Source organism: Triticum urartu, chromosome 2, assembly GCF_003073215.2.
Source record: "Triticum urartu cultivar G1812 chromosome 2, Tu2.1, whole genome shotgun sequence".
NCBI lineage: Eukaryota > Viridiplantae > Streptophyta > Magnoliopsida > Poales > Poaceae > Triticum > Triticum urartu.
In genome coordinates, this window is record NC_053023.1 from 446930255 (window position 1) to 446955530 (window position 25276).

The 25276-nt window shown below is 41.5% G+C and overlaps 2 protein-coding genes across 2 annotated transcripts; one reads left to right on the forward strand and one right to left on the reverse strand.

Annotated features, from left to right (window-relative positions):
- Positions 1-692: 692 nt before the first annotated feature.
- LOC125541654 (xyloglucan endotransglycosylase/hydrolase protein 8-like) lies at positions 693-1945 on the forward strand. The gene is made up of 2 exons (XM_048705006.1): positions 693-1044; positions 1152-1945. Exons 1-2 carry the CDS (start codon positions 778-780, stop codon positions 1719-1721), a joined length of 837 nt encoding a protein of 278 aa, XP_048560963.1. The 5' UTR covers positions 693-777; the 3' UTR covers positions 1722-1945.
- A 12247-nt stretch (positions 1946-14192) lies between these two features.
- LOC125537803 (zinc finger protein 511-like) lies at positions 14193-16844 on the reverse strand. The gene is made up of 4 exons (XM_048701114.1): positions 16517-16844; positions 16000-16064; positions 15142-15340; positions 14193-14821 (listed from the first exon to the last, which is right to left on the reverse strand). The coding sequence occupies exons 1-4, from the start codon at positions 16685-16687 to the stop codon at positions 14309-14311; spliced, it is 948 nt and encodes a 315-aa protein (XP_048557071.1). The 5' UTR covers positions 16688-16844; the 3' UTR covers positions 14193-14308.
- Between the last annotated feature and the right edge of the window lie 8432 nt (positions 16845-25276).

The following is a 25276-nucleotide window of genomic DNA, read 5'->3' on the forward strand; positions in this document are numbered from 1 at the left end:
TGGATTTTCAGGTCGTGCATAGATCGGGCAAAAGGTGTGTGGAGCAATTTCGTCTTCTGTATTGAGTTGATCTTGCACTTTTGTACTTTTGAAACTTCTGCTATTACACCGTATATACAGATATTGATTATTAATTTTTATGTTTACATTATGTTTTCCCGGATTCTAGTTTCGTCCTAGGTCGACCCTTGAAATGTCCAGACCGGCCATGTAACATGTTATACTCTTCTACTTCCCCTTTACAGCTTTCAAGATAAACTTAGCCTCTGCCTAGTCCTCTGCTACAGAATGTACACTCTCCATTGCAACCATGATTTTATTTTATTTCTTACGATCATACTGATTTCTGTAGGATTTTATAGTATTGAAACGTTAAAACGTACTTTCAAAAAAAAAACGTTAAAACGTCCCCAACAAACAGTTCATCATTGCACCAACCACACTTGAGCGACATGATTTTGAGTATGATTGGCATCTAACGACAATATAATGCTTTGATCTAAGCATATCTACCCGGTTCCAATCTATGTGCAAACTGCTGTTGTATGAACACCAGAGCGATTATGGCAGATTGTATCCATGTGGTGCCCGAATGATTGTAACGACCTTCGCGCCTACCCGATAAAAAATGCGCCCCATGCACAAGACGTGTGTGGTCTGCCCCTGCACCAGCAGTATAAAGCCGCGCCATCTCCTGTGCTTCTTCGCACCCCACACACACCAACCGCCTTCTACTTTGCAAGCATTTCCAAGAAGCTCTAGTCCAGGGCAGCCACCATGGCACGCCGTTTCCTGGCCGTGCTCGCCGTCGTCCTGGCGCTCTCGCAGGCCGCCTCGGCCAAGCCCTGGCTCGACGAGAAGTTCAACACGGACGGCAATGTCCGGACGGGATACGACGCTTCAGGGCAGCAGGTGGTGACGCTCAGCCTCGACCAGCGCTCCGGCGCCGGCTTCAACTCCGATGAGCAATACCTCTACGGTGAGTTCAGTATCCAGATGAAGCTCATCCCGGGAAACTCCGCCGGCACCGTCTCCTGCTTCTACGTAAGTTCATGAGCTGGCTTAATTTCGACAAGGACCAAAACTAATCTTATATATAGCTAGCTGACTCAACGTTGCTGCTTTGTGTATGGATATATAATTGATTGCAGCTTTCTTCCGGTGATGGCGACGGTCATGACGAGATCGACATGGAGTTCATGGGCAACTCCAGCGGCCCTGGCCATCCAGTGGTGCTCAACACCAACGTGTGGGTCAACGGCGACGGCAAGAAGGAGCACCAGTTCAACCTCTGGTTCGACCCCGCCGCCGACTTCCACACCTACACCATCATCTGGAACCCGGAGAACATCCTCTTCAAGGTTGACAACCTCTTCATCCGGTCCTTCAAGCGCTTCGCCGGCATCCCCTACACTAGCTCCAAACCCATGAGGCTGCACGCCACGCTCTGGGACGGCAGCTTCTGGGCGACCGAGAAGGGCAAGGTCCCCATCGACTGGTCCAACGCGCCCTTCAACGTCTTGTACCGGAACTACTACGCCAACGCCTGCGTCAGCGGCGGCGCGTGCCATGCCGGCAGCGACGGGTGGATGAACAGGCAGCTCAACGGCGCCGAGTGGGGCACCGTGAAGTGGGCGGAGCGCAGTTACATGAGCTACAACTACTGCGAGGATGGGTACAGGTTCCCGCAGGGGTTCCCCGCCGAGTGCAGCCGCTACTGATCCCTGCTCTGATGTCTGATCTAGAGGGCCGGGCATTCATCCATTGTTTGATATCTTTTTCTTCGATACAGTACTTGATTCTTGTTCTTCTTTGTGAATTTGTAATTAAAAAGCAGCCCTGCGGCAGCGTGTGGGCGATTGTTTGTACATTTTTCCTAAAGAAAGAAGCATGTAATTTTTATTCACAAGCAGTAGTGCTATATATGACAATCTTCTTTTATTCACAAGCAGTATATACTACTACTCCCTCCCTGTCATATTAATTTTCGCCAAAGTTAATATATCTAGATGTATTTTAATGGTAAATACATCAATTTGAGCAACAACTAATATAAGACGGAGGAAGTACTTGTCTAGCAAATCAATCTTAGAGGTTTAAAGTATATTATAATATAGTACTGAGCATGCATTTAGCTTAGTTTAGATGATTAGGTTTCTTGTGGTTGAATTCATTTTGACTTTCGGTAATGTTTGTTTGGTGAGAGATGCTCAAAGGTAGAGTTTGCATGTGTACATTTATAGAAGTAAGTGTATGTGTGTATGTGATCATTTGTGATTGTACTGAGTAAAAAAGAATATAGTACTAAGCAACGCCATTGTGAAAGTTTAGGCCGCACCAAAGTAAGCAGTAAAGTAGGAAAACTAGCCAAAAAATAATTCTGATTCCTTTATATGCATGATCGCGTGATTTACCCGTGTGTCAATCTTTCTGAAGAAACGATGTCCATGGTGTTATGGACAGAAAAGACAAAACCAATGTTGGAAAAAGGTTTTTTCGAAGCTTTTTAGAAGTCTGATTTTGTTTTTTAAGCCTAAGACAGAGCATATATGTCATTTTGCCATGAAATTTTACACATTGTAGAAAACACTCAGCTATGTTAATCCCAAGCAGAATTACGAAATCTCAGTCGATTGAGACTTAACGAAGTCTCAGTCGATATATCCATGAGATCTTACATGAAGGTCCGTGTAAAAAAATTCTTTTTTTATATGTTGTGTCACTTGATCGAGACTTGGTTAAGCCTTAAGTCGACTGAGATCTAGCCACATCGAATTATTTTTCTGTCATTTTTTAGATTTTTACAGTTCATTCCGGTGCATGTGCCACCGTAGCATTTCCAGGCACGATACTCTTTCTGTTACTGCATACCGCAATGCATCGGTGCTGCACAGCCAGCATGCTAGATATACGGACACGTACGTACGTACGTTTGCTTGTACAAGAAGAGAACAGCTAGCACGCTGTATCATGCATGCATTGCATGCATACGCTACATCTTTATACCCGACCGTGCCAACCCCAACAATGACTTAGTCCCGCCGGTGGCATATATAAGTATCTAGTAACCTTTTCCGGCACCGCAAATTGTATGATCGGTCTATATATACACTTTTGTGCTGTCTCGCCCACTAATAATACCGGTTGGTGGTGTTGATTATATTTATATATAGTACTATAACGAACTGATCCATATGATATGCAGGTAGGGCATCGTCGCCTACCTCCGTCCGTTGACGCTTTGGCCAAAGTCCGCCAGCCTCTTCGCTGGAGAGCGGACATCCCGCGGCCTCTTGCGGTAGCTTCACGTGCTTTGGCATTATGTAATGGGAGACACGTCCGTCTTTCAACGCGCTAACCAGCTGCTAACACGGCATGGCATGTGTTCGTGGGCGGCCGAACGAACGAACCAGACAGTATGCCGCCGCGTCCACCGCCGCGCCGAATGTGCATGTGCATGTCCACCCACCGGCGGACGCGCGCGCCAGAGTCAACAACCACTAAGGTAACGCAGGCACCAACGATCACATTCCATGTTTGAGGGGCGCACGAGCAATAGTAACATCTGCCGCGTACTCCGTGGCAGAATTTATCTTTGACCATTGGCATGTCTAAAATTAGGTGTACCCCTCTTATTTTAGGGGTGCACTCTGATGAAGAGGCCGAGGAATATCCTCTTTTTCAATTTATTTTTTTTAGAAATTCCGCCTATTTTTGGCCGGTGGCTGTTCATTGGGCGATTTGGGCCGTCGGGCAGGGATTGTAGGGTTCCGGATTTTTTAGAGGGGGTTAATAGTCGTCGATCTTTAAAGGAGGCAACATAGCTCGGCGAATCAGCCAGACGACACGGTAGGGCAGTGGACTCGGAGTGTCTTTGGCCGCGGGGTAGCGGGTAGAGTGTTGGTGGACAGAAAAAGAGAATGGGAGGGGGCATAAAACAAAGGGCACCAAATATATGTGAAGGTGGTGTGGGCGGGTCAAAGTTGAGCATGAGAGATCACACTGTAGAGAAACAACGTGGCCGAAGACTCTAGCTCAATCGAACAACACTGAATATGAAACTGACGACATTACACCCGTGGCGACGCTAGAGCGAGAACTTAGTGATCTCAAGCGTATATACTTGTACGTATATGTAGATAAAAAACAGTAAAGCAAAGGCGTATTACTAGAGCTAACTCATTTTTTGTGATGGCGCTTGACATCACAAATTACAAGTAGCACCGACTTTTTTTCATGAATATAGGCGGAGATTATCATTTCATTGATAGAAGGGAAGAAAATACCGTGGCAGACCTCATGAAGCATACACTGGTAGGCGCTTACGAGGTCGCTATGAGCAGAGGAAGGGGGTGCTCAGCCCTCATACAACCGAGTCAGGGCCGGTCCTGAGATTTTGGAGGCCCGGGGCGAGAGTAAAAGTCGGGGCCCTTAATATAGACATCTTAACAATAACATTGAATATAGGTACATGTATTATCAAGCACTTAAGTGCATCCAATACTAGTATGCATATCAAGTACTTTATAAATATTACCTTTAATAATAATTATAACATTCTTTGATGCAAAATCACTTATGATGGGGTCGTTGCCAATATCATCCAATATTTTCTTCTCGATTCCATTATGTTGCCAAACCATATAACCTCTCTTGGGTCATTGCCTCATTGGTGACCTCAGATAGTTCCTCAATAATTTTAACTTCAAAAAACTTCTTCCGGCCTATACGATAGTCACAGGTATAGTAAATAAAGATGTGATAAGCAATGGAGATATCAGGATAACAACCAACTTCTCTTGACATTCTTGAAATCTCCATAGCATATATTACAATCATCTGGCAAAGTGAATCCGCAATTTTCAATTCAGAAATAAGATCATATACCTCAACATCACATGAACTATGAAGAGAGAAAGTTTCTGCAAATTTTGTGCACCACTCTTCAAGTTCATTATCATCAATGACTTCATAGTTTCCGAGCTAAAAAAATTCCAAATATATCTTTAAACACCATAGATTCTTTCAATCTACCATTCAAAGAAGTGATCGCTATCAACCAAAAAAAATATTTAACTTGGACAGCCTTCTCAAATTCTAGAATTTCTTCTCGACAATCACTTTCGTCAAATTGTTTCTTCTTGTAACACGACGTCCTACCAGAAACAATGGACCTACACTCATTTCATTTGTAATAACTTTGGCAATTATCAAACTAGCAGAAAACCCCTCATCTCTATATATAGATCTTAAAATATTGTGTTATACCTTGTATTTTCTTTCTTTTCCTTTGTCGCTAGCAGATGCATATTTTCTTCCAGATGATATGATGACACAACGCTGAAAAAATTCATTAATTGTTGAACAGGGCAACTGAGCCGGCTATGCATCTACAGAACCATAATAAGAATACATGTTATACCTCGGATGGCCGAATCAGCGATGGATGGAAACCAGAGCCAGATTACGACGGGCCCCCGGCGAATTGAAATCGGCGGCGAGGGACTGATGATCTAAATTAGGATTAGGAGAAAAGGAGAAAAAAGCGTCGAGCACACAGTCGCGAACAATCGAAGCCTCGGCGTCTGCTAGAAATCGCTGCGTCAATGCGAGATGAAATAGAAAGGGATCAATCACTCCTATTTTTACGTGAAAAAAAGGGAAAGAAACGATTGCTGCCGCTGTGCCTCGCTGGCCTGCTGCGTGTGTGCTGCATGCTGCGTGAGGCCCAGACGGCGGATCTGGCTTGCCTGATCCCTCCTCATGCTCCCATCCGTGCTCCCACTTCATCCTACGACTGTCCTTTTTTCTTTTTTGCCTTTCTAATCTAATCATCCCCCCCTGATTTAAGGGGATGAGGCCGGGTCTTATTTGTTCCAATCAAATCAAGCCGCGTACGCGGGAGCACGGATGGGAGCACACGCAGGGAGCAGGCAAGTCTCGTCCACAGACGGCCAGCCCAATATCTGCCTCGCTGGATATATAGGCTAAAAAAGGCTACGTTACATACCTGGGGAGGGGCCCTTGAACTTTGGGGGCCCGGGGCGGCCGCCCCCCTGCCCCTCCCCAGGGCCGGCCCTGAACCGAGTCAGGTTACACGAATGATCGAACTAAGCCCTCTAGCACCGGCGTTGGCCCATGTGCGAGCTTCCTCCTTAATGTTGTGTATCAGGAGGGTGGTGGAAGGTGCCACGCCGTCGAAGATGCAACCGTTGCGGTGTCCCCATATGGCCCAAGCACTCAACGCAATGAGAGAAGCTGGGCCTTTGCGCTGGCCTGCTGGGGAGTCATGGAGGGTCGTTGCCCACCAATCGTAGAAGCCCACGGTGTCGTCGGGAGGAAGTGTAGTAAAACGACACCAGGATAGGATGTCATACCACACCATGCGGGACACAACGCATCCAACAAGCAGATGGTGCATGGTCTCCTCCTCCTGGTCACAAAGGCTACAGGCAGCGGTTGTGGTAGGCCGTGGTGGGCAAGCCTCGCGAAGGTCCAGCGTCGTTCCAGACCGGCAAGCCAGAGGAAGATCTTTATTCCCTCTGGTGCCCAAGGCTTCCAGGTGAGTCTCCAAGTAGGGGAAGTCGTGGATCCATAGAATAGCATGAGGTAGCAGGACTAGGCGGAGTAGGTGCCACTCTCGGTCCACCTCCAACGGATGGTGTCCGGTGTATTTTGTAGCGAGATGTCATGAAGGCGCCGCCACACGTCCACGTACTGGATAGTGGACTCGACCCCTAGGGCCCCCTGAATTTCATCGATCCAGGCCCTGCCGGGGATGGCCTCCGAGACTAGCCTGCGGTTGCGACAGCGTTTAGGGACAAGAGCTACGAGGGCGGGAGCAATCTCAGCGATGGTGGAACCATCAAGCCAAGGGTTGATCCAGAAGCGGCACTTGATGCCATCTCCAAGTGTCCAGGAGGTCGAGGCACGGAAGATCTGTCGCACATGGGAGGTAGCGGGCAGGTGAAGATGGCTCCAGGGCCTCGTCGGATCCGTGGCCTAAAGCCATAGCCAACGCGTGCGCAGAGCGATGCCAGCACGCTGCAAATCTCGGATGCCGAGCCCCCCAAGTTGCCGCGGACGACACACCCTTGGCTAGCTGACAGGGCAGCTACCCGACCTCGCATCCTTATTCCCATGCCATAGGAAGTCGCAAATAAGGCGGTTTGCCAACTTCAAGATGGTGGGGCAGAGCGCCATGGCTAGCATGACTGCACCGTCACTACATTATACAACTCACCACCATAACCATAGATACCCACCTTGGATAGAAAACCCAAACAAATCATAAATGGCTTTAAGTATGGCCACAACATATGGTTATAAGCCTTTGCCATATCAAGTTTTAATGCACAAAATCTATTGTGCTTTCTTCTTCAGAAAATGAAGAACTTTATTTGTGTTGATTTTGTTATCACTGATCAATCTTTCGGCTACAAACATTGGCTGCTCTTATCATATGATATCTAGTAGTCCTCTTATCCGTATTAATTTATGGCTGATTTAGTATAAAGTTGCACTAAATCAGTGACAATTTATATGGATAGGAGGTAGTAGGGTTTTCTTCAATTTTTTTGCCAATACTTTTGAAACAACGTCAACGCCACATTACACAGACTTGTGGGTGGAATTTACATAAGAGAGTAGAATTTGATACCTTAGCAATCATCACGATATAATTTATTCAAAGAATCTAGATCATCTACTCCATTCAAATCATTAAGGACATCCTTTATAACTTCCGGTCCATAGAAATATCCATGTCGCTGATAGAATCATAGAAGTGTGAAGGGAGGCCAGGGCGGATCCAATAGGGGTGCCATGGTACCCCACTTAGCACTAATTTTCTGAGAACTTAATGCTATTTTATGACTATTTTGTGAGGATTATAACGACGTTCAGACTAGAATACGCTATGATTAGTATAGTTTTCATAAATTTTGAACGATGTATTAAAATTATGTTGCTTATACATAATCTTCTATATCTAAATAGCTAGCCCCTACTAATATATTTCTCTCAACATACAAGTATACCACCTCATCATAAAACATGCATAGAAAAAGGCCCACCTCAACATGCAACTATGCATATTAAAAATCCACTTCAATATGCAACCATGTATGCATGTAAAATTCCATTCTATTATGACATTTACATTTAATTATTATATATTTCAAAAACTATTATTTCAAATATTGATCTTTCGTATAACCAAAAACCTCATTGAAATATTGCAAAATATCCCCGCAACAACGTGCGGGGCATCATCTAGTATAAGTAAATTGTGGCACCCCCGGCACTAAGTTACTAGTTCTGCCACTGTGGAGGCGCCCAACTTTGTTGGAAAGATTTGAAAGAGTGCATTCGTGGCACCATTCAACTTTCACAAGAACAGACTTTTAGACTTCTTCCATCCCATTGACGCCTTTGAAAACAAATACTTTCTCCGTTCCATATTAGTTGTCGCTCAAACGGATGTATTTAGAATTGAAATACATCTAGATATATCGATTTCGACAACAACTAATATGTGATAGTGGGAGTATACAACTTCGTATAAAACTCGATGGACATGATACTCTACTCTGCCGGCGATTCTGTGATCGATCTACGCATGCTCTCAAGCAAGCCAAAAAAAAACAAAGATACTATATTTTTCGGGCGTGGCTATGCATTGCTTAGTGCGATGCCGAGTGTTTTCTCCTTGAGGGAACAAGTAGTGGCCAGCTCAGTAACCACGTGGTCTTATCATGCTGATGTCGCTTTTACCTTTGTTTATATTAAAAAATACATATATTATGAAAATAATAATTAAGTTGATTTTTTAAAGTGTTCATCGCACATTTAAAAATATAAACCCAATGTTTTCTCAACTTTTAGAAAAAAATTCTACCATTCAAAGAAATGTGTGAATAGTCCAAAAATGTTCACATGCTTAAAAATGTAAATAATATTTTTAAGAAAATGCTATGCAATGTGAAAAAAATGATCATGTACTTCATAGTCAATATTTCGTACCATTCAAGAAAAAGTATGTTACATTCAGAAAAATGGTCAATCATTTCAAATAAAATGTTCGTGACATTTAAAAAAAGTTTATCCAATGTAAAAAATTGCTTGCATCATTAAAAAAATGTTTTGTATGATAAAAAATGTTTCAACATGTATTTGAAGAAAAACTATATTTAACATGTATTCAGAAAAAGTTCAAAACAAGTATTTTAAAAAGTTAAATCACATATTTATTAAATTTTAAACTTACATAAAATATTCTATATATATATACAAAAATGTACAATAGAAATGAAAAAAGTAGGCATCAGAACACATATTATTTAAAATGCTAATCATGTATCTGAAAAAAGTTAAATGTGTAAAGAAATATTCCTGCTGTATACGGAAAGTGTACAATACATATAAAAATGTAGACATGTGTTAAAAAGTAAATAATAAAAGAAGACAAAAGGTAGAAAGCCGGTGAAAACCGAGAAGAAAAGAAACCGAACAAAAAGCCTATGCAAAACTAGCATCCAGCAGGAGCCGAGGCACAAAGCGGGGCGGGCTGCTTGTGGGCTGGCCCGGTATAGGCGATGTACAACTCTGGCGTTGTTTCCTTCTTGGAATTTCCTAATTGATGGACAACTTTATTTTTTTTTGTGGGAAAACTTATGATCTATTCATTTTCAATCATGGTAGTACAAAGAACATCAGAAATAATAAAAATTACATCCAGATCCGTAGATCACCTAGCGATGACTACAAGCATTGAAGCGAGCCGCCATCATCATCGCCCTTTCCTTGCCGAAGCCGGAAAAACTTGTTGTAATAGACACTTGGGGGATCGTCGTGCTAAGGCCCACAGAACTAACGCACCAGAACAACAGCCACCACTGATGAAGAGACGGGTAAATTAGAAGGATCCAATATGAAGACACAAGAACGTAGACTGAATCTGAGTAGAACCATCGAACACAACCACTGACCGAATCATGCGAGATCCGCCGGAGACACACCTCCACACGTCCTCTGATGATGCTGGGCACACCACCGAAACGGGGGCTACCTAGGGAAAACCTTGTTCCATCTTTTTGGGGCCGCTATCGTCTCCTCTTCGTGAGCACGACAAAAATCCTAACAAAACCAAAAGAAACATCTAAAAATAGAGCCCTCCCGCTGGCAAGGGTAAGGATCCACCGCGCCCCCATGGCCCTAGAGACGAAGTGGACCGGCAACGGTGCCTACGGGAGACAAAGGAACCCTAACTTTTTTAGGGGAAGCAGCGGCGGTTGTGTGTGCGATGGGCAGCACTATGTCTTGCTTACATCGAGACCTAGCAGGCTCATGTGTCAAGGGAGCGCCAGATGGGCTAGCTGGCCCGGACGTGCGGGGGGCCACGATCTCGTTTCTGTGGTTATTTTATATATTCTGTTTTTCTTTCATTTATACTTTCAAATATTTTAAATAAATGTAAAACAAAAATTACTTTACATAAACGCTTGAGAAATTATTAACCAAGCATTTGAAAATTATTAAATACGTACAGAGAAAAAAGTTTTTATGTATACAAAAAATGTATTCAAAAACCAATGTGTGTGAAGAAGTTGATCATGTCTTTAAAAGATGTCAATCAAGCTTTGAAAGAAATATTTAAAAAGTATTTGAAAAATGTTAGTCAAGCATTTGAAAAAGGTTAAATATTGATAGGAAAATGTTGACCATATATCAAAAAATGTTTTAAATGTACTTGAATTTTTTTAATCAAGCATTTGATTTTTTTGTAAATATGTATGTAAAAACTGTTGAACATGTATTCAAAACAAGTTCATCGTGTATTGTATTAAAAAATTGCTAAGCTTGTATTTGAAACATCTTAATAAAGTATTTGAAAATATTTCACTGTATATATATTTTTTTGACAATGTATTCAAAAAAAGTTAATATTGCATTTGAGAGAAAAAAGTGAAACAAGCATATGAAAAATGTTAAATGTGTATGGAAAAAATATTGACCGTGCCATAAAAAATTGTCAGTCTTGTATATTAATTTTTTTAATCAAGTATTTAAAAATGTTTAAAAAGTGTATAGGAAAAATATTAATCATGTATTCTGAAAATGTTAATCTTGCATGTAGAAAATTTTAATTAAGCATTTGTAAAATATTAAAAATGTGTATAAAAAGTGGTGACCATGTATTTAAAAGTCATGAAAGAACAAAGAAAAAGAATAAAACCGATCAAACCCAGAAAGAAAGAAAAGAAAAGCAAATAAAGAAACTGAAAAGAAAGAAATGCAAAACAGCCCGTGAAGCCAACAAAAAACATAGAAAAAAGTAGACGAATAAAGAAGCCTCTAGAACGTTCGGAAAAAGGGTTTCTTCTATATGATTTCTTTCAGGTATACTTTTTTTGTTTCTTGTAATTTTTTATGTTTCCTTTTTTAATTCATTTATCCTCTTGTTTTCCTGTTTATTTTCATAAATGCAAAATTCTTGGTAGTTTAAACATTTTGTTCATGTTTTTCAACATTTGTTCTTTTCTCAAAAATATTCCACATTTGCAGAAAAAATTCGAAAATTCAAATTTTGTTCACATTTTTAATTAATGTTCAGAAATTCAAAAAAAATCACGAATCAAGTTTTTTCCAGATGAAAGAAATATCCATGTTTCAAAAATTCTTCCATTTTTCAAAAAATGCTTGTATTTTTCATAAAATATTCCTAAATTTGAGAAAATATTCGTGTTGTCAAATTTTATTCGCGGTTTCAGAAAATGTTTCCGTTTCAAAAATATCTCATAGATCCTAAAAATTGTCCACTCTTTCATGTTTTCAATAAAGTTACAGTTTCAAAATTTTTTTCAAAATTTTGAAAACTTTCCTGTTTCTGAAAAATTGTTTACAATATGGAATTTTTTGTGTTTTCAATTTTTTTTGAGTTTTTATTAAAAAAAATCAAACATTTGAAAATGTTCGCATTTCAAAAATATATTTACTTTTTCAATAGAATATGACGTCTGAATTGTGAAAAATGTGTAATTCTATCATGGTGTTCGATCCCTTATACCCGCACGACTTTTTCATAATTTTTCTTCTTCGGTTGTTAGCCACAGTTACTAATAGAAAGCAGCATCCCATACTAATGTTCCTTTGAATGTTCATTCTGGAATTAAATGTCACAAACAAGAGTCATACTTCAGACTTTGAACTGATTGTATCAGGAGTTGTAATCTGCAAATTTAGAGATAGGGGACGGTTTGTGTGCTGCTGGGCCGGCCCAGTCGGGAGAGCTGATGTGCGGCGCACATTTGTTGGATGCAGTGCACATCATATGAGGGGCCCCCTCTCTTCTTTTACCCCTAGCACGCTATTCCTCCGCCTCGCAGTTCGTCCCATGGGTTACAGGCCAAGACAGTAGCTCATGTGCTACACTCGTCTGCTTGACGTGGTGCGCGTCATATAGAAGGTCCTTTCTTTTTTCATGTAGCACGCTATTGCTCCGACTCCCAATTGGTCCCATGGACTACAACCAAAGAAAATATCATTTGGCCGTTAGCAATTCATGTAGGCCAAGACTTCTAAGCCATGGGAATGATGGTTGGACATTAGCAGGATGATATGTATCACAATACCCTTCGATCGCCCACTATCGTAGGAAAATGGGCGGCCCATTAGGAAGCGCTCTCTCGCTTTGCTTCAAGGTTCCACGGTCATTTCGGAACTTTCCATTCTGTTTTTTCTTTCATCGACTTTTTCGGTTTTCTTTCTGTGTTTTTTCTTTGGTTTTTCTTCAGTTTCTTTTTTGAAATTTTTTATTTTCCTTTTTTATTCTTGAACATTTTTTATTTTCGAACATTTTATAAAATTTGTGAAAAACTGTTTTGTACTTTAGTGATCTAAACGCTCTTATATTTCTTTAGAGAGGGAGTATTTCTAAACATCCTTTTCAAATTCATAAATACTTTCGAATCCATGAACATTTTTTAATCCATAATTTCTTTTGAATTCCTGATTGGCTTTCAAATTGACAAACCTTTTTGGAATTTGTGAAAATTTTGTCAATTCATTGTCTTATTTTTTTTAATTCACAAACATTTTTTAATCCATAATTTTTTTTGAATTCCTCATCTTTTTTTCAAATTGACAAACATTTTTGGAATTTGTGAACATTTTTTGAACTCATTGTCTTATTTTTTGAATACACAAGCATTTTTAACTTCATGAATTATTTTGATCCATGGGCATTTATGGAAGTCACAAAAATTTTCAAATTCATGAACGTTGTTCAAATTAGTGAACATTTCTTATTCGTGAATATTTTTTTGAATCAATAAACATTCTTTAATTTCGTGAACAATGTTCAAATTCAAGAATACTTTTTGGAATTTGTGAATATTTTTTAAATCCATGAACATTTTTTTGAATTCGAAAATTCTATTCAAATATGTGATTTTTTTAAATTAAAGAACATTTTTTGATCTGTTATTGTTTTAAAATTTGTGAATAGTTTTTCATGCACATAAACGTTTCTGATTTCACAAACATTTTCTAAACTAATAAACATTTTCCAAATCTAAAATCCAGTTTTCAAATTTGTGAAAAATTAGACTTGTGAACATTGTTTAAAATCTATGAACATTTTTCAAATTTGTGCTGATTTTTTTGAATTCATGGACTTTACTGAGATCGTGTACATTTTTGGATTTTTTATGCAATGGAATAAAAGAAAAAGGGAAACACCCACAAATCCTACCTACGCTACAGGACGTAGCGATCGGAGCTAATTTGTAGCGAGCGCGAGAAGGCCCACCTCCCACATCGGCGCAGGTCTCCAGGGGAACGGCGACAGGTCGCTTTGGTAGGCAGATCTTCCAGCACGGCTTTCATTCAAACAGTCTCATGCATGCGACCTGGTGTCCTGGCCAGCCTCCCGCACGCGACCAACGTTGACGCCACGCACAACATCTTCTCCACGAGCACCTCCGGCAAGCTCCGGCTCGATTTTCCATCACTCCATTGGCGCCGCATCATGGAGCTCGTGCTCCAGCACTTCGCGCTCGTCGACCATGGCCTCTATCACGTCGGCACAACTGAAGGATTGCCGGATTTTTGGGATAGATTAGAGATGTTCTAACACCATAAAAAACAATCACATCCATAAACAAAGCTTATAGCAGGCAGAAGACCAAACAGGCAACCCAACAAAAAACATCGATCATATTGATCATGATACAAATATAGTGCAAACTTCAAACGTCCAAGTACAAGGGAAATCCGTATTAGAGATTGATAATCCATTGAAGAATTGTCAATTTGCTTCTGGCTGAGAGACCTGCTTGTTCTGCCTAATAGATCTTGGGACAAAAGTAAGACCACGAGCACGGCGATGGCCAAAGGTTATGCTCGAAGGCACCGAATCTGCAGTACTCAGCCTTGATACAGCCGAGGACAGTTCATCAATCTTCTGTTCGACCTCCATGTCGCTCTCCTTGGCCTCCTTCTCATGATGTTCATTGTCTTTCGACTCCTTGTGACCATGTTCATTTTCTTTCGGCTCCTTATGATCACGTTGCTTCGGCCGATATCTCGGTTTCGATTGCCTTGGATTCTTCCCATCAACGTCCATGACAGTATCCCTTGTCTCTTCTCCCTTATAAGCAGTTTGCCTTCGATGATGATACTTCTGACGATGCCGCTGGGAAGGTTGTGCTCTTTTGAAGAATTCAAATGAGTTGGGAAATTGATGCTTATCAACAAGATGCTGCTGCCGACTTTTGTACGTCTTCAACTTCTCCCCACAACCCTCCACCAAACATTCGTACTGTTTCAGAAGAAGAAAAATGCACACCTCAGCATACATATGGTTCTCCAAGTTAGTTCGGTAAATTTGCATGTGTCAAACCCTAATTATTTGTTTATATGAAATAAATCAAATAATCTATAAAAGCTCCATTAGCTGAATAGGATAGTAACTATGTGAATGCTGACTGTTGCTGCAGTTGATAACTACTGTATAAAATATCTTCAGATAATCATAAAAAGGACACTACTGGGAATATTGAGATTGTGTACAAATCGGCTATTGTGCAATTTAAGTAATAAATATATTGAGAAATGCATTGTTATGATGGATTACATTACCATCGGAAAACCACGAGCGACTTTTGCTTGGAAGAAGGAATCATGCGCCTCAGAAATATGAATACTCAGCAACCTTGATGTTGGGTACACTCTTGAACATACAGAGCATGAAGCAGTATGCCGTGTGCTGTAGTGGTCTTCAAAGTCCTCCAAGCAATCTAGATGAGCACCGCAACCAGCAATTGGACAACACACCATGCTGCAGGAGTTTTTAGACAAATGACTGAGTCAACGGAACAATGGGACAGGACCAAACAATATGCTGTAGTTCATAACATGCAGAGGGAAAATTTCGCTGCAGTACAGCATGTATTAGCAGGTGCCAGGACAAAATACTCACGCATCGTTGTATAAAGTCCACACCACAGATTAGTATAGAAGAGTTCAGTTTTTAAACATCCGACTGTCATTTGCTCAAACAATTATACCTATTGCGCGCAATGTATTTATGTGTCTGATGATGCAAATACATATGTACACTCCATTTCAATTTATGTGTCATAGTCATAATCAAGACAAGGTAATACTGAGTGTTTGTTTAACTATGTTGCTCTGTGGCCACTCTACATCTATCAATGCGTATGTGATCACACATACCTGTCAGATCAGTATTGTGGATACTACACGTATAGGAATGGAAACAAAATCTACTGCTTTCACTATGATCCACTAATCATAGGTCCCTGTTCCGTCATATGCCTTGTGTTCAGGTAGCATTCAGATCGAGTTCAAATGAATACGAAACCATGTCGATACTCGATACTTAACATACTGTGGCAAACAAGAAGAAGCACAATCTAGTACCAATCACTGGTGAACAACAAAATGATATGCAAAGACCATCAACTGCCTCAGTACCTCACGCTCGCCACATCCATCTTCTCAAGTTGGTACCGGTCATCATCCGAGAGATCCAGGGCAACCTACACATGGGCATACACATGCCAAACCACTTAAGTATTAGAGCGATGTACAACATAGGAATGAAACAATACTAATTGAAGGAAACATAGGAACAGAATGAAATCCACAATTCAGTTGATATAAGCTACTCTAAGTTCCTTGTGAGTCCACGGTCAGGGCCCCCAGTTTCTGCAAGATTAACCTGCAAAACTCACGATCCTGCGTAGTGCAGACCACTGAATTCAGAGGCAGCATCAAACAATTTGATGCTCTAGGTACACCACTAAGCAAGATTTCAAAGGAATGAAAATGCCATGGTTTATTCCTTCAAGGGCAAGGCACCAATATTCAGCTAAAATTGGTTTGATTTGGGGATCTGTCGAATCCAGAAGATCTTCCGCTAGACGCTCATGAACAATCAATAAAATCATTGGGTAAAATCGGCTTGACGGGAGGGGCATGGGGGACGTACGTGTTTGGCGAGTAGCTCGCGCTCCATGTCGCCGGCGGCGAAGAAGGGGTCGTCGGGGGTCAACCGCCGCCGCGACACCTCCCAGAACCCTAGCCACGGCCCCGCATCTTTGGGCGCCTCGGCCTCCGACGGCGCGGAGGCCTCCATGGCCTCAGCAGGATTCTGCTGCATCCTGCCCTAATAGAGCCGCCGATCAGCCAGCTCCGGTAGCCGTGCCGTCCTGGGCCGCGCCTCCGTCCTCCTCCTCCCGGAGAGACAGCTTGCGAGAGAGGTGGGGAATCTCTGATTCGAAACCGGGAGGACTGTCGGATTCCGCGACCCAGGTGCTGCGCTTATGGATGGGTAGGGCCGTGTCCAGCAATTTTGGGGGGCAGGCCGGAGCGCAAAATGGAGCCCAGGAATTTGAATTAGTTTTTCTTTTTTGCAGGGAGAGAATTTGAAATAGTTCGTATGGATAAAATATATGATACGCCGCGCGTCGCTGAGAGAATTGCCTGCAATAGCTTTTTTTTAAATAAAGAGTTGTATTAATTAAGTAGAGAAAATATAGTTCGTACAATCGTGCAAGGTCTCGCTCAACATGCAGGTTGGCACTGTGTCTTGCATAACCCTACCACGCAACTCTCTACGCCCCAACTGGCAAGACTATGAGCTAACATATTTTTCTTCCTATCTACTTTGCAAACTCTAACTTCTCTGTTCCCTTTCATGGTTTGAAACTCCTTTGCAATTGTTCCAACCTCCGATCTATCAACAGACGAGAGGATGATCGCCTTTGTCACCGATCTGCAATCCGTCTCGATGATTAAGGGTAGATCCGTCTCTGACATTGCCTTCCATAGTCCTTCTAGGCAAGCCATGGCTTCCGCGCAGTCCGCTCCATTGCACCGCGGTATATAATCCCAAGCTGAGAAGATAATTCTTCCATCATGATCTCGAATCATAGCTACCCAGGCTCCACTCCTACTTTCCTCCAAAAAACTTCCATCAACATTGACCTCAGCCCATCCGAGCTCTGGCTTTTTCCATCATTTTTCCGTTGTATTATCATGTTGTTGCGCAGATGACAATTTAACCATCGGACTTTTTCCTTTTCGATCTATCTTAGAAGTTCCGCTCGCAATCGAGCGGAGGTTTACAAGGTAGTTTTGCAGAAAACGAGCAGAGTGGGAAATTTTCCCTTACCTTTTGCGAAGATCGCGTCATTTCTATGGTGCCAAACACGCCACCAAAATAGCATAAATTTTTGTTTCATATCTTCACTCACCTTATCTAGCAGGATTAGGACCCAATCCCTTCTAGTATATTCTATTTCATGCTCAGGGGACAGGTTCCATACCTCCTTGAGTTCGTGCCACAGGGCCCTTGCAAATGTGCATCGATGTGCCATATGGAAGCCTGTTTCATCATCGGTCCCACATACATTAAAAATCGGGGTGAGGCCTGGGATGCGACGAAATCTATTAGTTTGAACCGCCAGTGACTCCGTTGCTAATCTTCATGTAAAAATACATACTTTTGGGGGTACATTTGTCTTCCTGATATTATTCCAAATACTGCGATCCCCTTGGGTATTGTGGCTGGACCCAATCACCACAGAATCCTTTTCGTCCATGGCTAACCGGTATGCGCTACGAACACTAAAAATTTCTTTTTTTCCAGGCTGCCAAGCAATATAATCCTCTTCATCATAATTTGGTAGTCGGATACTTAAAATATCATTTGCGTCTTCGGGTGTAAATATACGCATGATATCATCTTCCTTCCAAGCATGACTCTCCTGGTCGATGAGGTCTGCTACCCAACGAGTTCGGGAGCTTGTTGGATTTATGTTTATTTTCATGTTTCCTCTCGATATCCAATTGTCTCTCCAAATGCGCACACTATTTTCGTTGCAAATGCGCCAAATACATCCTTTTTAAGGAGTTCCAAACCATGCATGATGCCCTATCAGCCCCGCAATGCATTATGAATAAACGCCGTGTCTAGCAGTTCAGCACATGGTAGTATTTTGCCTTAAGTACTCTCGCGCACAAGCTGTCAGGATGTGCAATAAGTCGCCAGGCTTGCCTAGCGAGGAGAGCCTGGTTAAAAACTTTAAGATCTTTGAATCCCATACCTCCTTGGCTTTTACGTTTTGTAAGTTTCTCCCAACTCAACCGATGAATACGTCGACGATCCTTATCATCTCCCCACCAAAAGTCTCTGGTCATGTGCATGAGCTCCACACAAAGGTTGCCGAGAACTTGAAAACGCTCATTGCAAAAGTGGGGATCACTTGGGTCACTGATTTAATTAGTGTCTCCTTGGCTCCACTGGAAGAATATTTTTCTGTCCAATCATTCATTCTTTTCCTCGCTTTATCTTTTGTGTGCTTGAATTTCCCTTTTACCATACATCCTTCTGGAACCGACAAACCCAGGTATTTCTCTTTAAAAGTCACCGTCACTACATTCAGGATATTTATTACATCATGTCCATCTTCTTGTGAGCATTTGTTTCCAAGGAGCGGGGAGCATTTAGATGGACTTATTAGCTGTCCAGTGGCTCTCTCATAGTTGTCTAGAATGTTCTTTACCTTATTGGTCTGATCGTTGTTTGCTTTAAAAAATAACAGACTGTCATCCGCGAATAAAAGGTGTGAAATACCGGGCTTTCTCTACAAATTTTCAGCTCCTGTAATTCACCTGTTTCCACCTTACTCTGTATTAGCCGTGAGGGCTTGGCATATAGTTTGACCACTACTTTCTCAGATTTTGGATGTATCTAGTGTCAGGATTGTTGTGTGGTTGCTATGGATGCTATGAACTATGATGCAACCGATGTTGTATATCATTAGTTTGTTACAGACTTGGTTATTCCTATGAGTGCTATATTCATATTGTGTTATAGTACATGCCTTCAAATTTGTACATGGATTCATACTAAGTGCCAATGTTTTGGCAAAACATTAATTGATTTCCGTTTCATCAAATTCTGGCAGTTAATATGTCCAATATTAAACAAAGGTCATGCCAACTTTTTCGCTGATTTTTAACTTTAAATATGTGCATGGTTTAGAGAACTCTTTCATTGGACATGGCGGGGAACGGGAGGTACTGTGGTGTTTTCCAGAGGCCTTGGGGCAAGTGGTCATCCCAAATCCAAAACCCCAACACAAGAAAGAAGCAATGGTTCCGCATGTTCAACATTGCCGAGTTCTCCAACAAGGATGATGATGTTGGGGAACGTGGTATTTCAAAATTTTCCTACGATCACGCAAGATCTATCTAGGAGATGCATAGCAACGAGACGGGAGAGTGTGTCCACGTACCCTCGTAGACCGAAAGCGGAAGCGTTTAGTAATGCGGTTGATGTAGTTGAACGTCTTCATGATCCAAGCGATCCAAGTACCGAACGTACGGCACCTCCGTGTTCAGCACACGTTCAGTGATGACGTCCCTCAAGCTCCTGATCCAGTTGGGGACGAGGGAGAGTTCCGTCAGCACGATGGCGTGGTGACGGTGATGATGAAGTTACCGGCGCAGGGCTTCACCTAAGCACTACGACAATATGACCGAGGTGTTAAACTGTGGAGGGGGCACCGCACACGGCTAAGAGATTGTCTGTTGTGCTATTGGGGTGCCCCCTGGCCACGTATATAAAGGAGAGAGGGAGAGAGGAGGCCGGCCAGGAGGGGCGCCCCCCCCTTTTCCTTTCTTCCACATGAGGGAAAGGAAGGAGGGGAGAAGGAGAAGGAAGGAGGGGGCGCGCCCCCACCCCTTGTCCAATTCGGTTTGGGCAGGGGGGAGGCGCACACCACCTCGTGACCCTTCTTCCCTCTCTCCACTAAAGCCCACTAAGGCCCATTAACTTCCCTAGGGGGTTCCGGTAACCTCCCTGTACTCCGGAAAAATGCTCGAAGTACTTGGAACCATTCCAATGTCCAAATGCAACCTTCCAATATATGAATCTTTACCTCTCGACCATTTCGAGACTCCTCATCACGTCCGTGATCTCATCCGGGACTCCAAACAAACTTCGGTCATCAAATCACATAACTCATAATAAAATAGTCATCGAACGTTAAGCGTGCGGACCCTACGGGTTCGAGAACTATGTAGACATGACCGAGACACATCTCCGGTCAATAACCAATAGGGGAACCTGGATGCTCATATTGGCTCCTACATATTCTACGAAGATCTTTATTGGTCAAACCGCATAACAACATACGTTATTCCCTTTGTCATCAGTATGTTACTTGCCCGAGATTCGATCGTCGGTATCCTCATACGTAGTTCAATCTCGTTACCGACAAGTCTCTTTACTCATTCTGTAATGCACCATCCCGTAACTAACTAATTAGTCACATTGCTTGCAAGGCTTATAGTGATGTGCATTACCAAGAGGGCCTAGAGATACATCTCCGATACACGGAGTGACAAATCATAATCTTGATCTATGCCAACTCAACAAACACCATCGGAGACACCTGCAGAGCATCTTTATAATCGCCCAGTTATGTTGTGACGTTTGATAGCACACAAGGTGTTCCTAGCAATAAAACTAAAGGATCATTATGCTAAGCAAACGGATGGGTCTTGTCCATCACATCATTCTCTAATGATGTGATGTCATTCATCAAATGACAACACATGTCTATGGTCAGGAAACTTAACCATGTTTGATTAACGAGCTAGTCAAGTAGAGGCATACTAGGGACACTTTGTTTTGTCTATGTATTCACACATTTACTAAGTTTCCGGTTAATACAATTCTAGCATGAATAATAAGCATTCATCATGATATAAGGAAATATAAATAACAATTATTGCCTCTAGGGCATATTTCCTTCAGTCTCCCACTTGCACTAGAGTCAATAATCTAGATTACATAGTAATGATTCTAACACCCATGGAGTCTTGGTGCTGATCATGTTTTGCTCGTGAGAGAGGCTTAGTCAACAGGTCTGCAACATTCAGATCCGTATGTATCTTTCAAATCTCTATGTCTCCCTCCTTGACTTGATCGCGGATGGAATTGAAGCGTCTCTTGATGTGTTTGGTTCTCTTGTGAAATCTGGATTCCTTCGCCAAGGCAATTGCTCCAGTATTGTCACAAAAGATTTTTATTGGACCCGATGCACTAGGTATTAGACCTAGATCGGATATGAACTCCTTCATCCAGACTCCTTCATTTGTTGCTTCTGAAGCAGCTATGTACTCCGCTTCACACGTAGATCTCGCCACAACGCTCTGCTTGGAACTGCACCAACTGACAGTTGATACGTCTCCAACGTATCTATAATTTTTGATTGTTCCATGCTGTTTTATTTTCAATCTTGGATGTTTTATAATCATTTTATAGTCATTTATATCATTTTTTGGTACTAACCTATTGACATAGTGCCAAGTGCCAGTTGCTGTTTTTTCTATGTTTTTTACATCGCAGAAAATCAATATCAAACGGATTCCAAATGCCACGAAACTTTACGAAGATTTTTTATGGGCCAGAAGGAAGGTAATGGGCCCTGGTTGCACCTGGGGGTGCCCCGAGGGGGGCACAACCCACCAGGGCACGCCAGGAGTCCCAGGCGCCCCCTGGTGGGTTGTGCCCACCTCGGGTGCCCCCGGACCGCCTCTTTGCTCTATAAATACCCCAAAAATACTAGAACCCTAGGGGAGTCGACAAAATATTCATCCAGCCACCGCAGAGTCCAGAACCACCAGATCCAATCTAGACACCATCTCGGATGGGGTTCACCACCTCCATTGGTGCCTCTCCGATGATGAGTAGTTCTTTGTAGACCTTCGGGTCCGTAGTTAGTAGCTAGATGGATTCATCTCTCTCTCTCTCTTGATTCTCAATACAATGGTCTCTTGGAGATCCATATGATGTAACTCTTTTGCGGTGTGTTTGTTGGGATCGATGAACTTCGAGTTCGTGATCAGATCTATGTTTTTATATCCATGAAAGTATTTGAGTTTCTTTTATCTCTCCTATGCATGATCTCTTATAGCCTCATATTTCTTCTCCGATATTTGGGTTTTGTTTGGCCAACTTGACCTATTTATCTTGCAATGGGAAGAGGTTCCCGGTAGTGGGTTCGATCTGACGGTGCTTGATCCCAGTGACAGAAAGGGAACCGACACGTATGTATCGTTACTACTAAGGATAAAAAGACGAGATCTATATCTACCTCCATATAGATAAATGGATCTTATCTACATCATGTCATCGTTCTTATTGCATTACTCCGTTTTTCCATGAACTTAATACATTAGATGCATGTTGGATAGCGGTCGATGTGTGGAGTAATAGTAGTAGATGTTGGCAGGAGTCGGTCTACTAATCTTGGACGTGATGCCTATGTAATGATCATTGCCTGGATATCGTCATAATTATTTGAAGTTCTATCAATTTCCCAACAGTAATTTGTTTACCCATCGTTCGCTATTTTTCTCGAGAGAAGCCACTAGTGAAACCTACGGCCCCGAGTCTTCTTTCTCATATATTTGCCTTGCGATCTACTTTTCCTTTGCATTTTTATTCAGATCTATTAAACCAAAAATCCAAAAATACCTTGCTGCAATTTATTTTATTTGGCGTTCGATCTATTAATATTTACAACTTTATGTCCCGTCACTCGCCGTTTCTGGCGCCGTTACCCGAAAGGGGTTGACAACCCCTTTAACACGTCGGGTTGTGATGTGTTGTTATTTGTGTGCAAGGGCTGTTTACGTTGTGTTGCTTGGTTCTCCTACTGGTTCAATAAACTTGGTTGCATAACTGAGGGAAATACCTACCGTCGCTGTGCTACATCATCCCTCCCTCTCCAGGGAAATACCGACGTAGTTCCAGCTACCATCAAGGAGAATTTCTGGCGCCATTGTCGGGGAGGATCTTCAACATAACTAGGTTCCTAATCACAAATCTCATCTCCTCGTAATTTACATTATTTTCCATTTGCCTCTCGTTTTCCTCTCCCCCACTTCACAAAAAATTGCCGTTTTATTCGCACCTCTTGTTCCGTTCACCGTTTTCTTGCTGGATCTGTTTTTGAGTGCAATCTTGTTGTGTTTTCATCATGACTCAAGAGAACACCAAGTTATGTGATTTCTCAAATAACAACAACAATGATTTTATTGGCACTCCGCTTGCTCCTCCCGCCACTAGTGCGGAGACTTGTGATATTAATACTGCTTTGCTAAATCTTGTTATGAAAGACCAATTTTCCGGTACTCCTAATGAGGATGTCGCATACCATCTTAATATCTTCGTGGAATTATGCGATATGAAAAATAAAAAAGATGTGGACAATGATGTGGTCAAGATGAAATTATTTCCGTTCTCTTTGCGTGATTCTGCAAAATTTTGGTTCTCTTCTTTGCCTCGCAATAGTATCGATTCTTGGAATAAGTGCAAAGATGCTTTTATCACTAAGTATTTTCCTCCCGCAAAAATTATTTCCCTTAGAACCCGGATCATGAATTTCAAGCAACTTGAACATGAACATCTTGCACAATCTTGGGAAAGGATGAAAATGATGCTAAGGAATTGCCCAACTCATGGGTTAAATATTTGGATGATCATACAAATTTTTTATGCGGGATTGAATTTTGTTTCTCATAATCTTTTAGATTCCGCCGCGGGTGGTACTTCTATGGAAATTTCTTTGGGTGGTGCCACCAAATTGCTTGATAATATCATGGCGAATTATTCACAATGGCATACCGAAAGGGCTCCTACTAGTAAAAAAGTTAATTCGGTTGAAGAAATTTCTTCTTTGAGTGAAAAAGTTGATGCTCTTGTGAAATTGGTTGCTAGTAGAAGTGCTCCTATTGATCTTAATGATATGCCTTTGTCTACTTTGATTGAGAAAAATAGTGATGCTATTGATGTGAATTTTATTTCTCGCAATAATTTCAACAACAATGCTTATAGAGGTAATTTTAATCCTAGGCCTTTTCCTAGTAATTCCTCTAACAATTATGGTAATTCCTATGGAAATAAATCTCATAATAATAATAGGAACACCTCTGATCTTGAGAACAATATTAAAGAATTTATCAACACACAAAAAGTTTTCAACACTTCCATAGAAGAAAAGTTGAACAAGATTGATGACTTGTCTAGAAGTGTTGATAGAATTGCTCATGATGTGGAAAATCTCAAGATGAAAATTTTTGTGCCTAAATTAGATGGATCAATTAAATCTATTTATGTTTCTATGGATGAAAATAAGAAAAGAACTGCTATGCTTAGAGCTAAAAGAGAATTTTTAGAAAAAGCTTTTTCTAGTGATTATTCTTGCAAAGTGATGAAGATCTTAAAATGATTGGTGTTTTTTCTATTGATTCCTTGTTTAGTAAAGTTAATAATGTTGAAAAAGGGACTGGAGAAGAGTCAATTTTAGGTAGAAGGCGTCCCAATATTTCGGAGGGTGAAAATCTTGTTGAGAAAATTGATGAAAGTGGGTTTGGAGAGGTCAAAACTTTAGCTAGTGTTGTGCCCACTATTTTGGATTACAAAGACTTTAATTATGATAGTTGCTCTTTGATTGATTGTATTTCTTTGTTGCAATCCATGATAAATTCACCCCATGCTTATGAACAAAACAAAGCTTTTACTAAACATATTGTTGATGTTATGATGAAAGCTTTGGAAGAGAAACTAGAATTAGAAGTTTCAATCCCTAGAAAATTGCATGATGAGTGGGAACCTACTATCAAAGTCAAGATTAAAAATTATGAGTGTTTTCCTTTGTGTGACTTGGGT

What these genes read in the sequence shown, in the direction of transcription:
- LOC125541654 (XM_048705006.1), top strand. Translation starts at nt 778, where the DNA reads ATGGCACGCCGTTTCCTGGCCGTGCTCGCCGTCGTCCTGGCGCTCTCG. An exon ending in GCACCGTCTCCTGCTTCTAC is followed by an intron (nt 1,045 to 1,151) that starts GTAAGTTCATGA and finishes AATTGATTGCAG; the next exon opens with CTTTCTTCCGGTGATGGCGA.
- LOC125537803 (XM_048701114.1), bottom strand. Translation starts at nt 16,687, where the DNA reads ATGCAGCAGAATCCTGCTGAGGCCATGGAGGCCTCCGCGCCGTCGGAG. An exon ending in GCGAGCTACTCGCCAAACAC is followed by an intron (nt 16,065 to 16,516) that starts GTACGTCCCCCA and finishes GCCCATGTGTAG; the next exon opens with GTTGCCCTGGATCTCTCGGA. An exon ending in TCGCTCGTGGTTTTCCGATG is followed by an intron (nt 14,822 to 15,141) that starts GTAATGTAATCC and finishes CTTCTGAAACAG; the next exon opens with TACGAATGTTTGGTGGAGGG.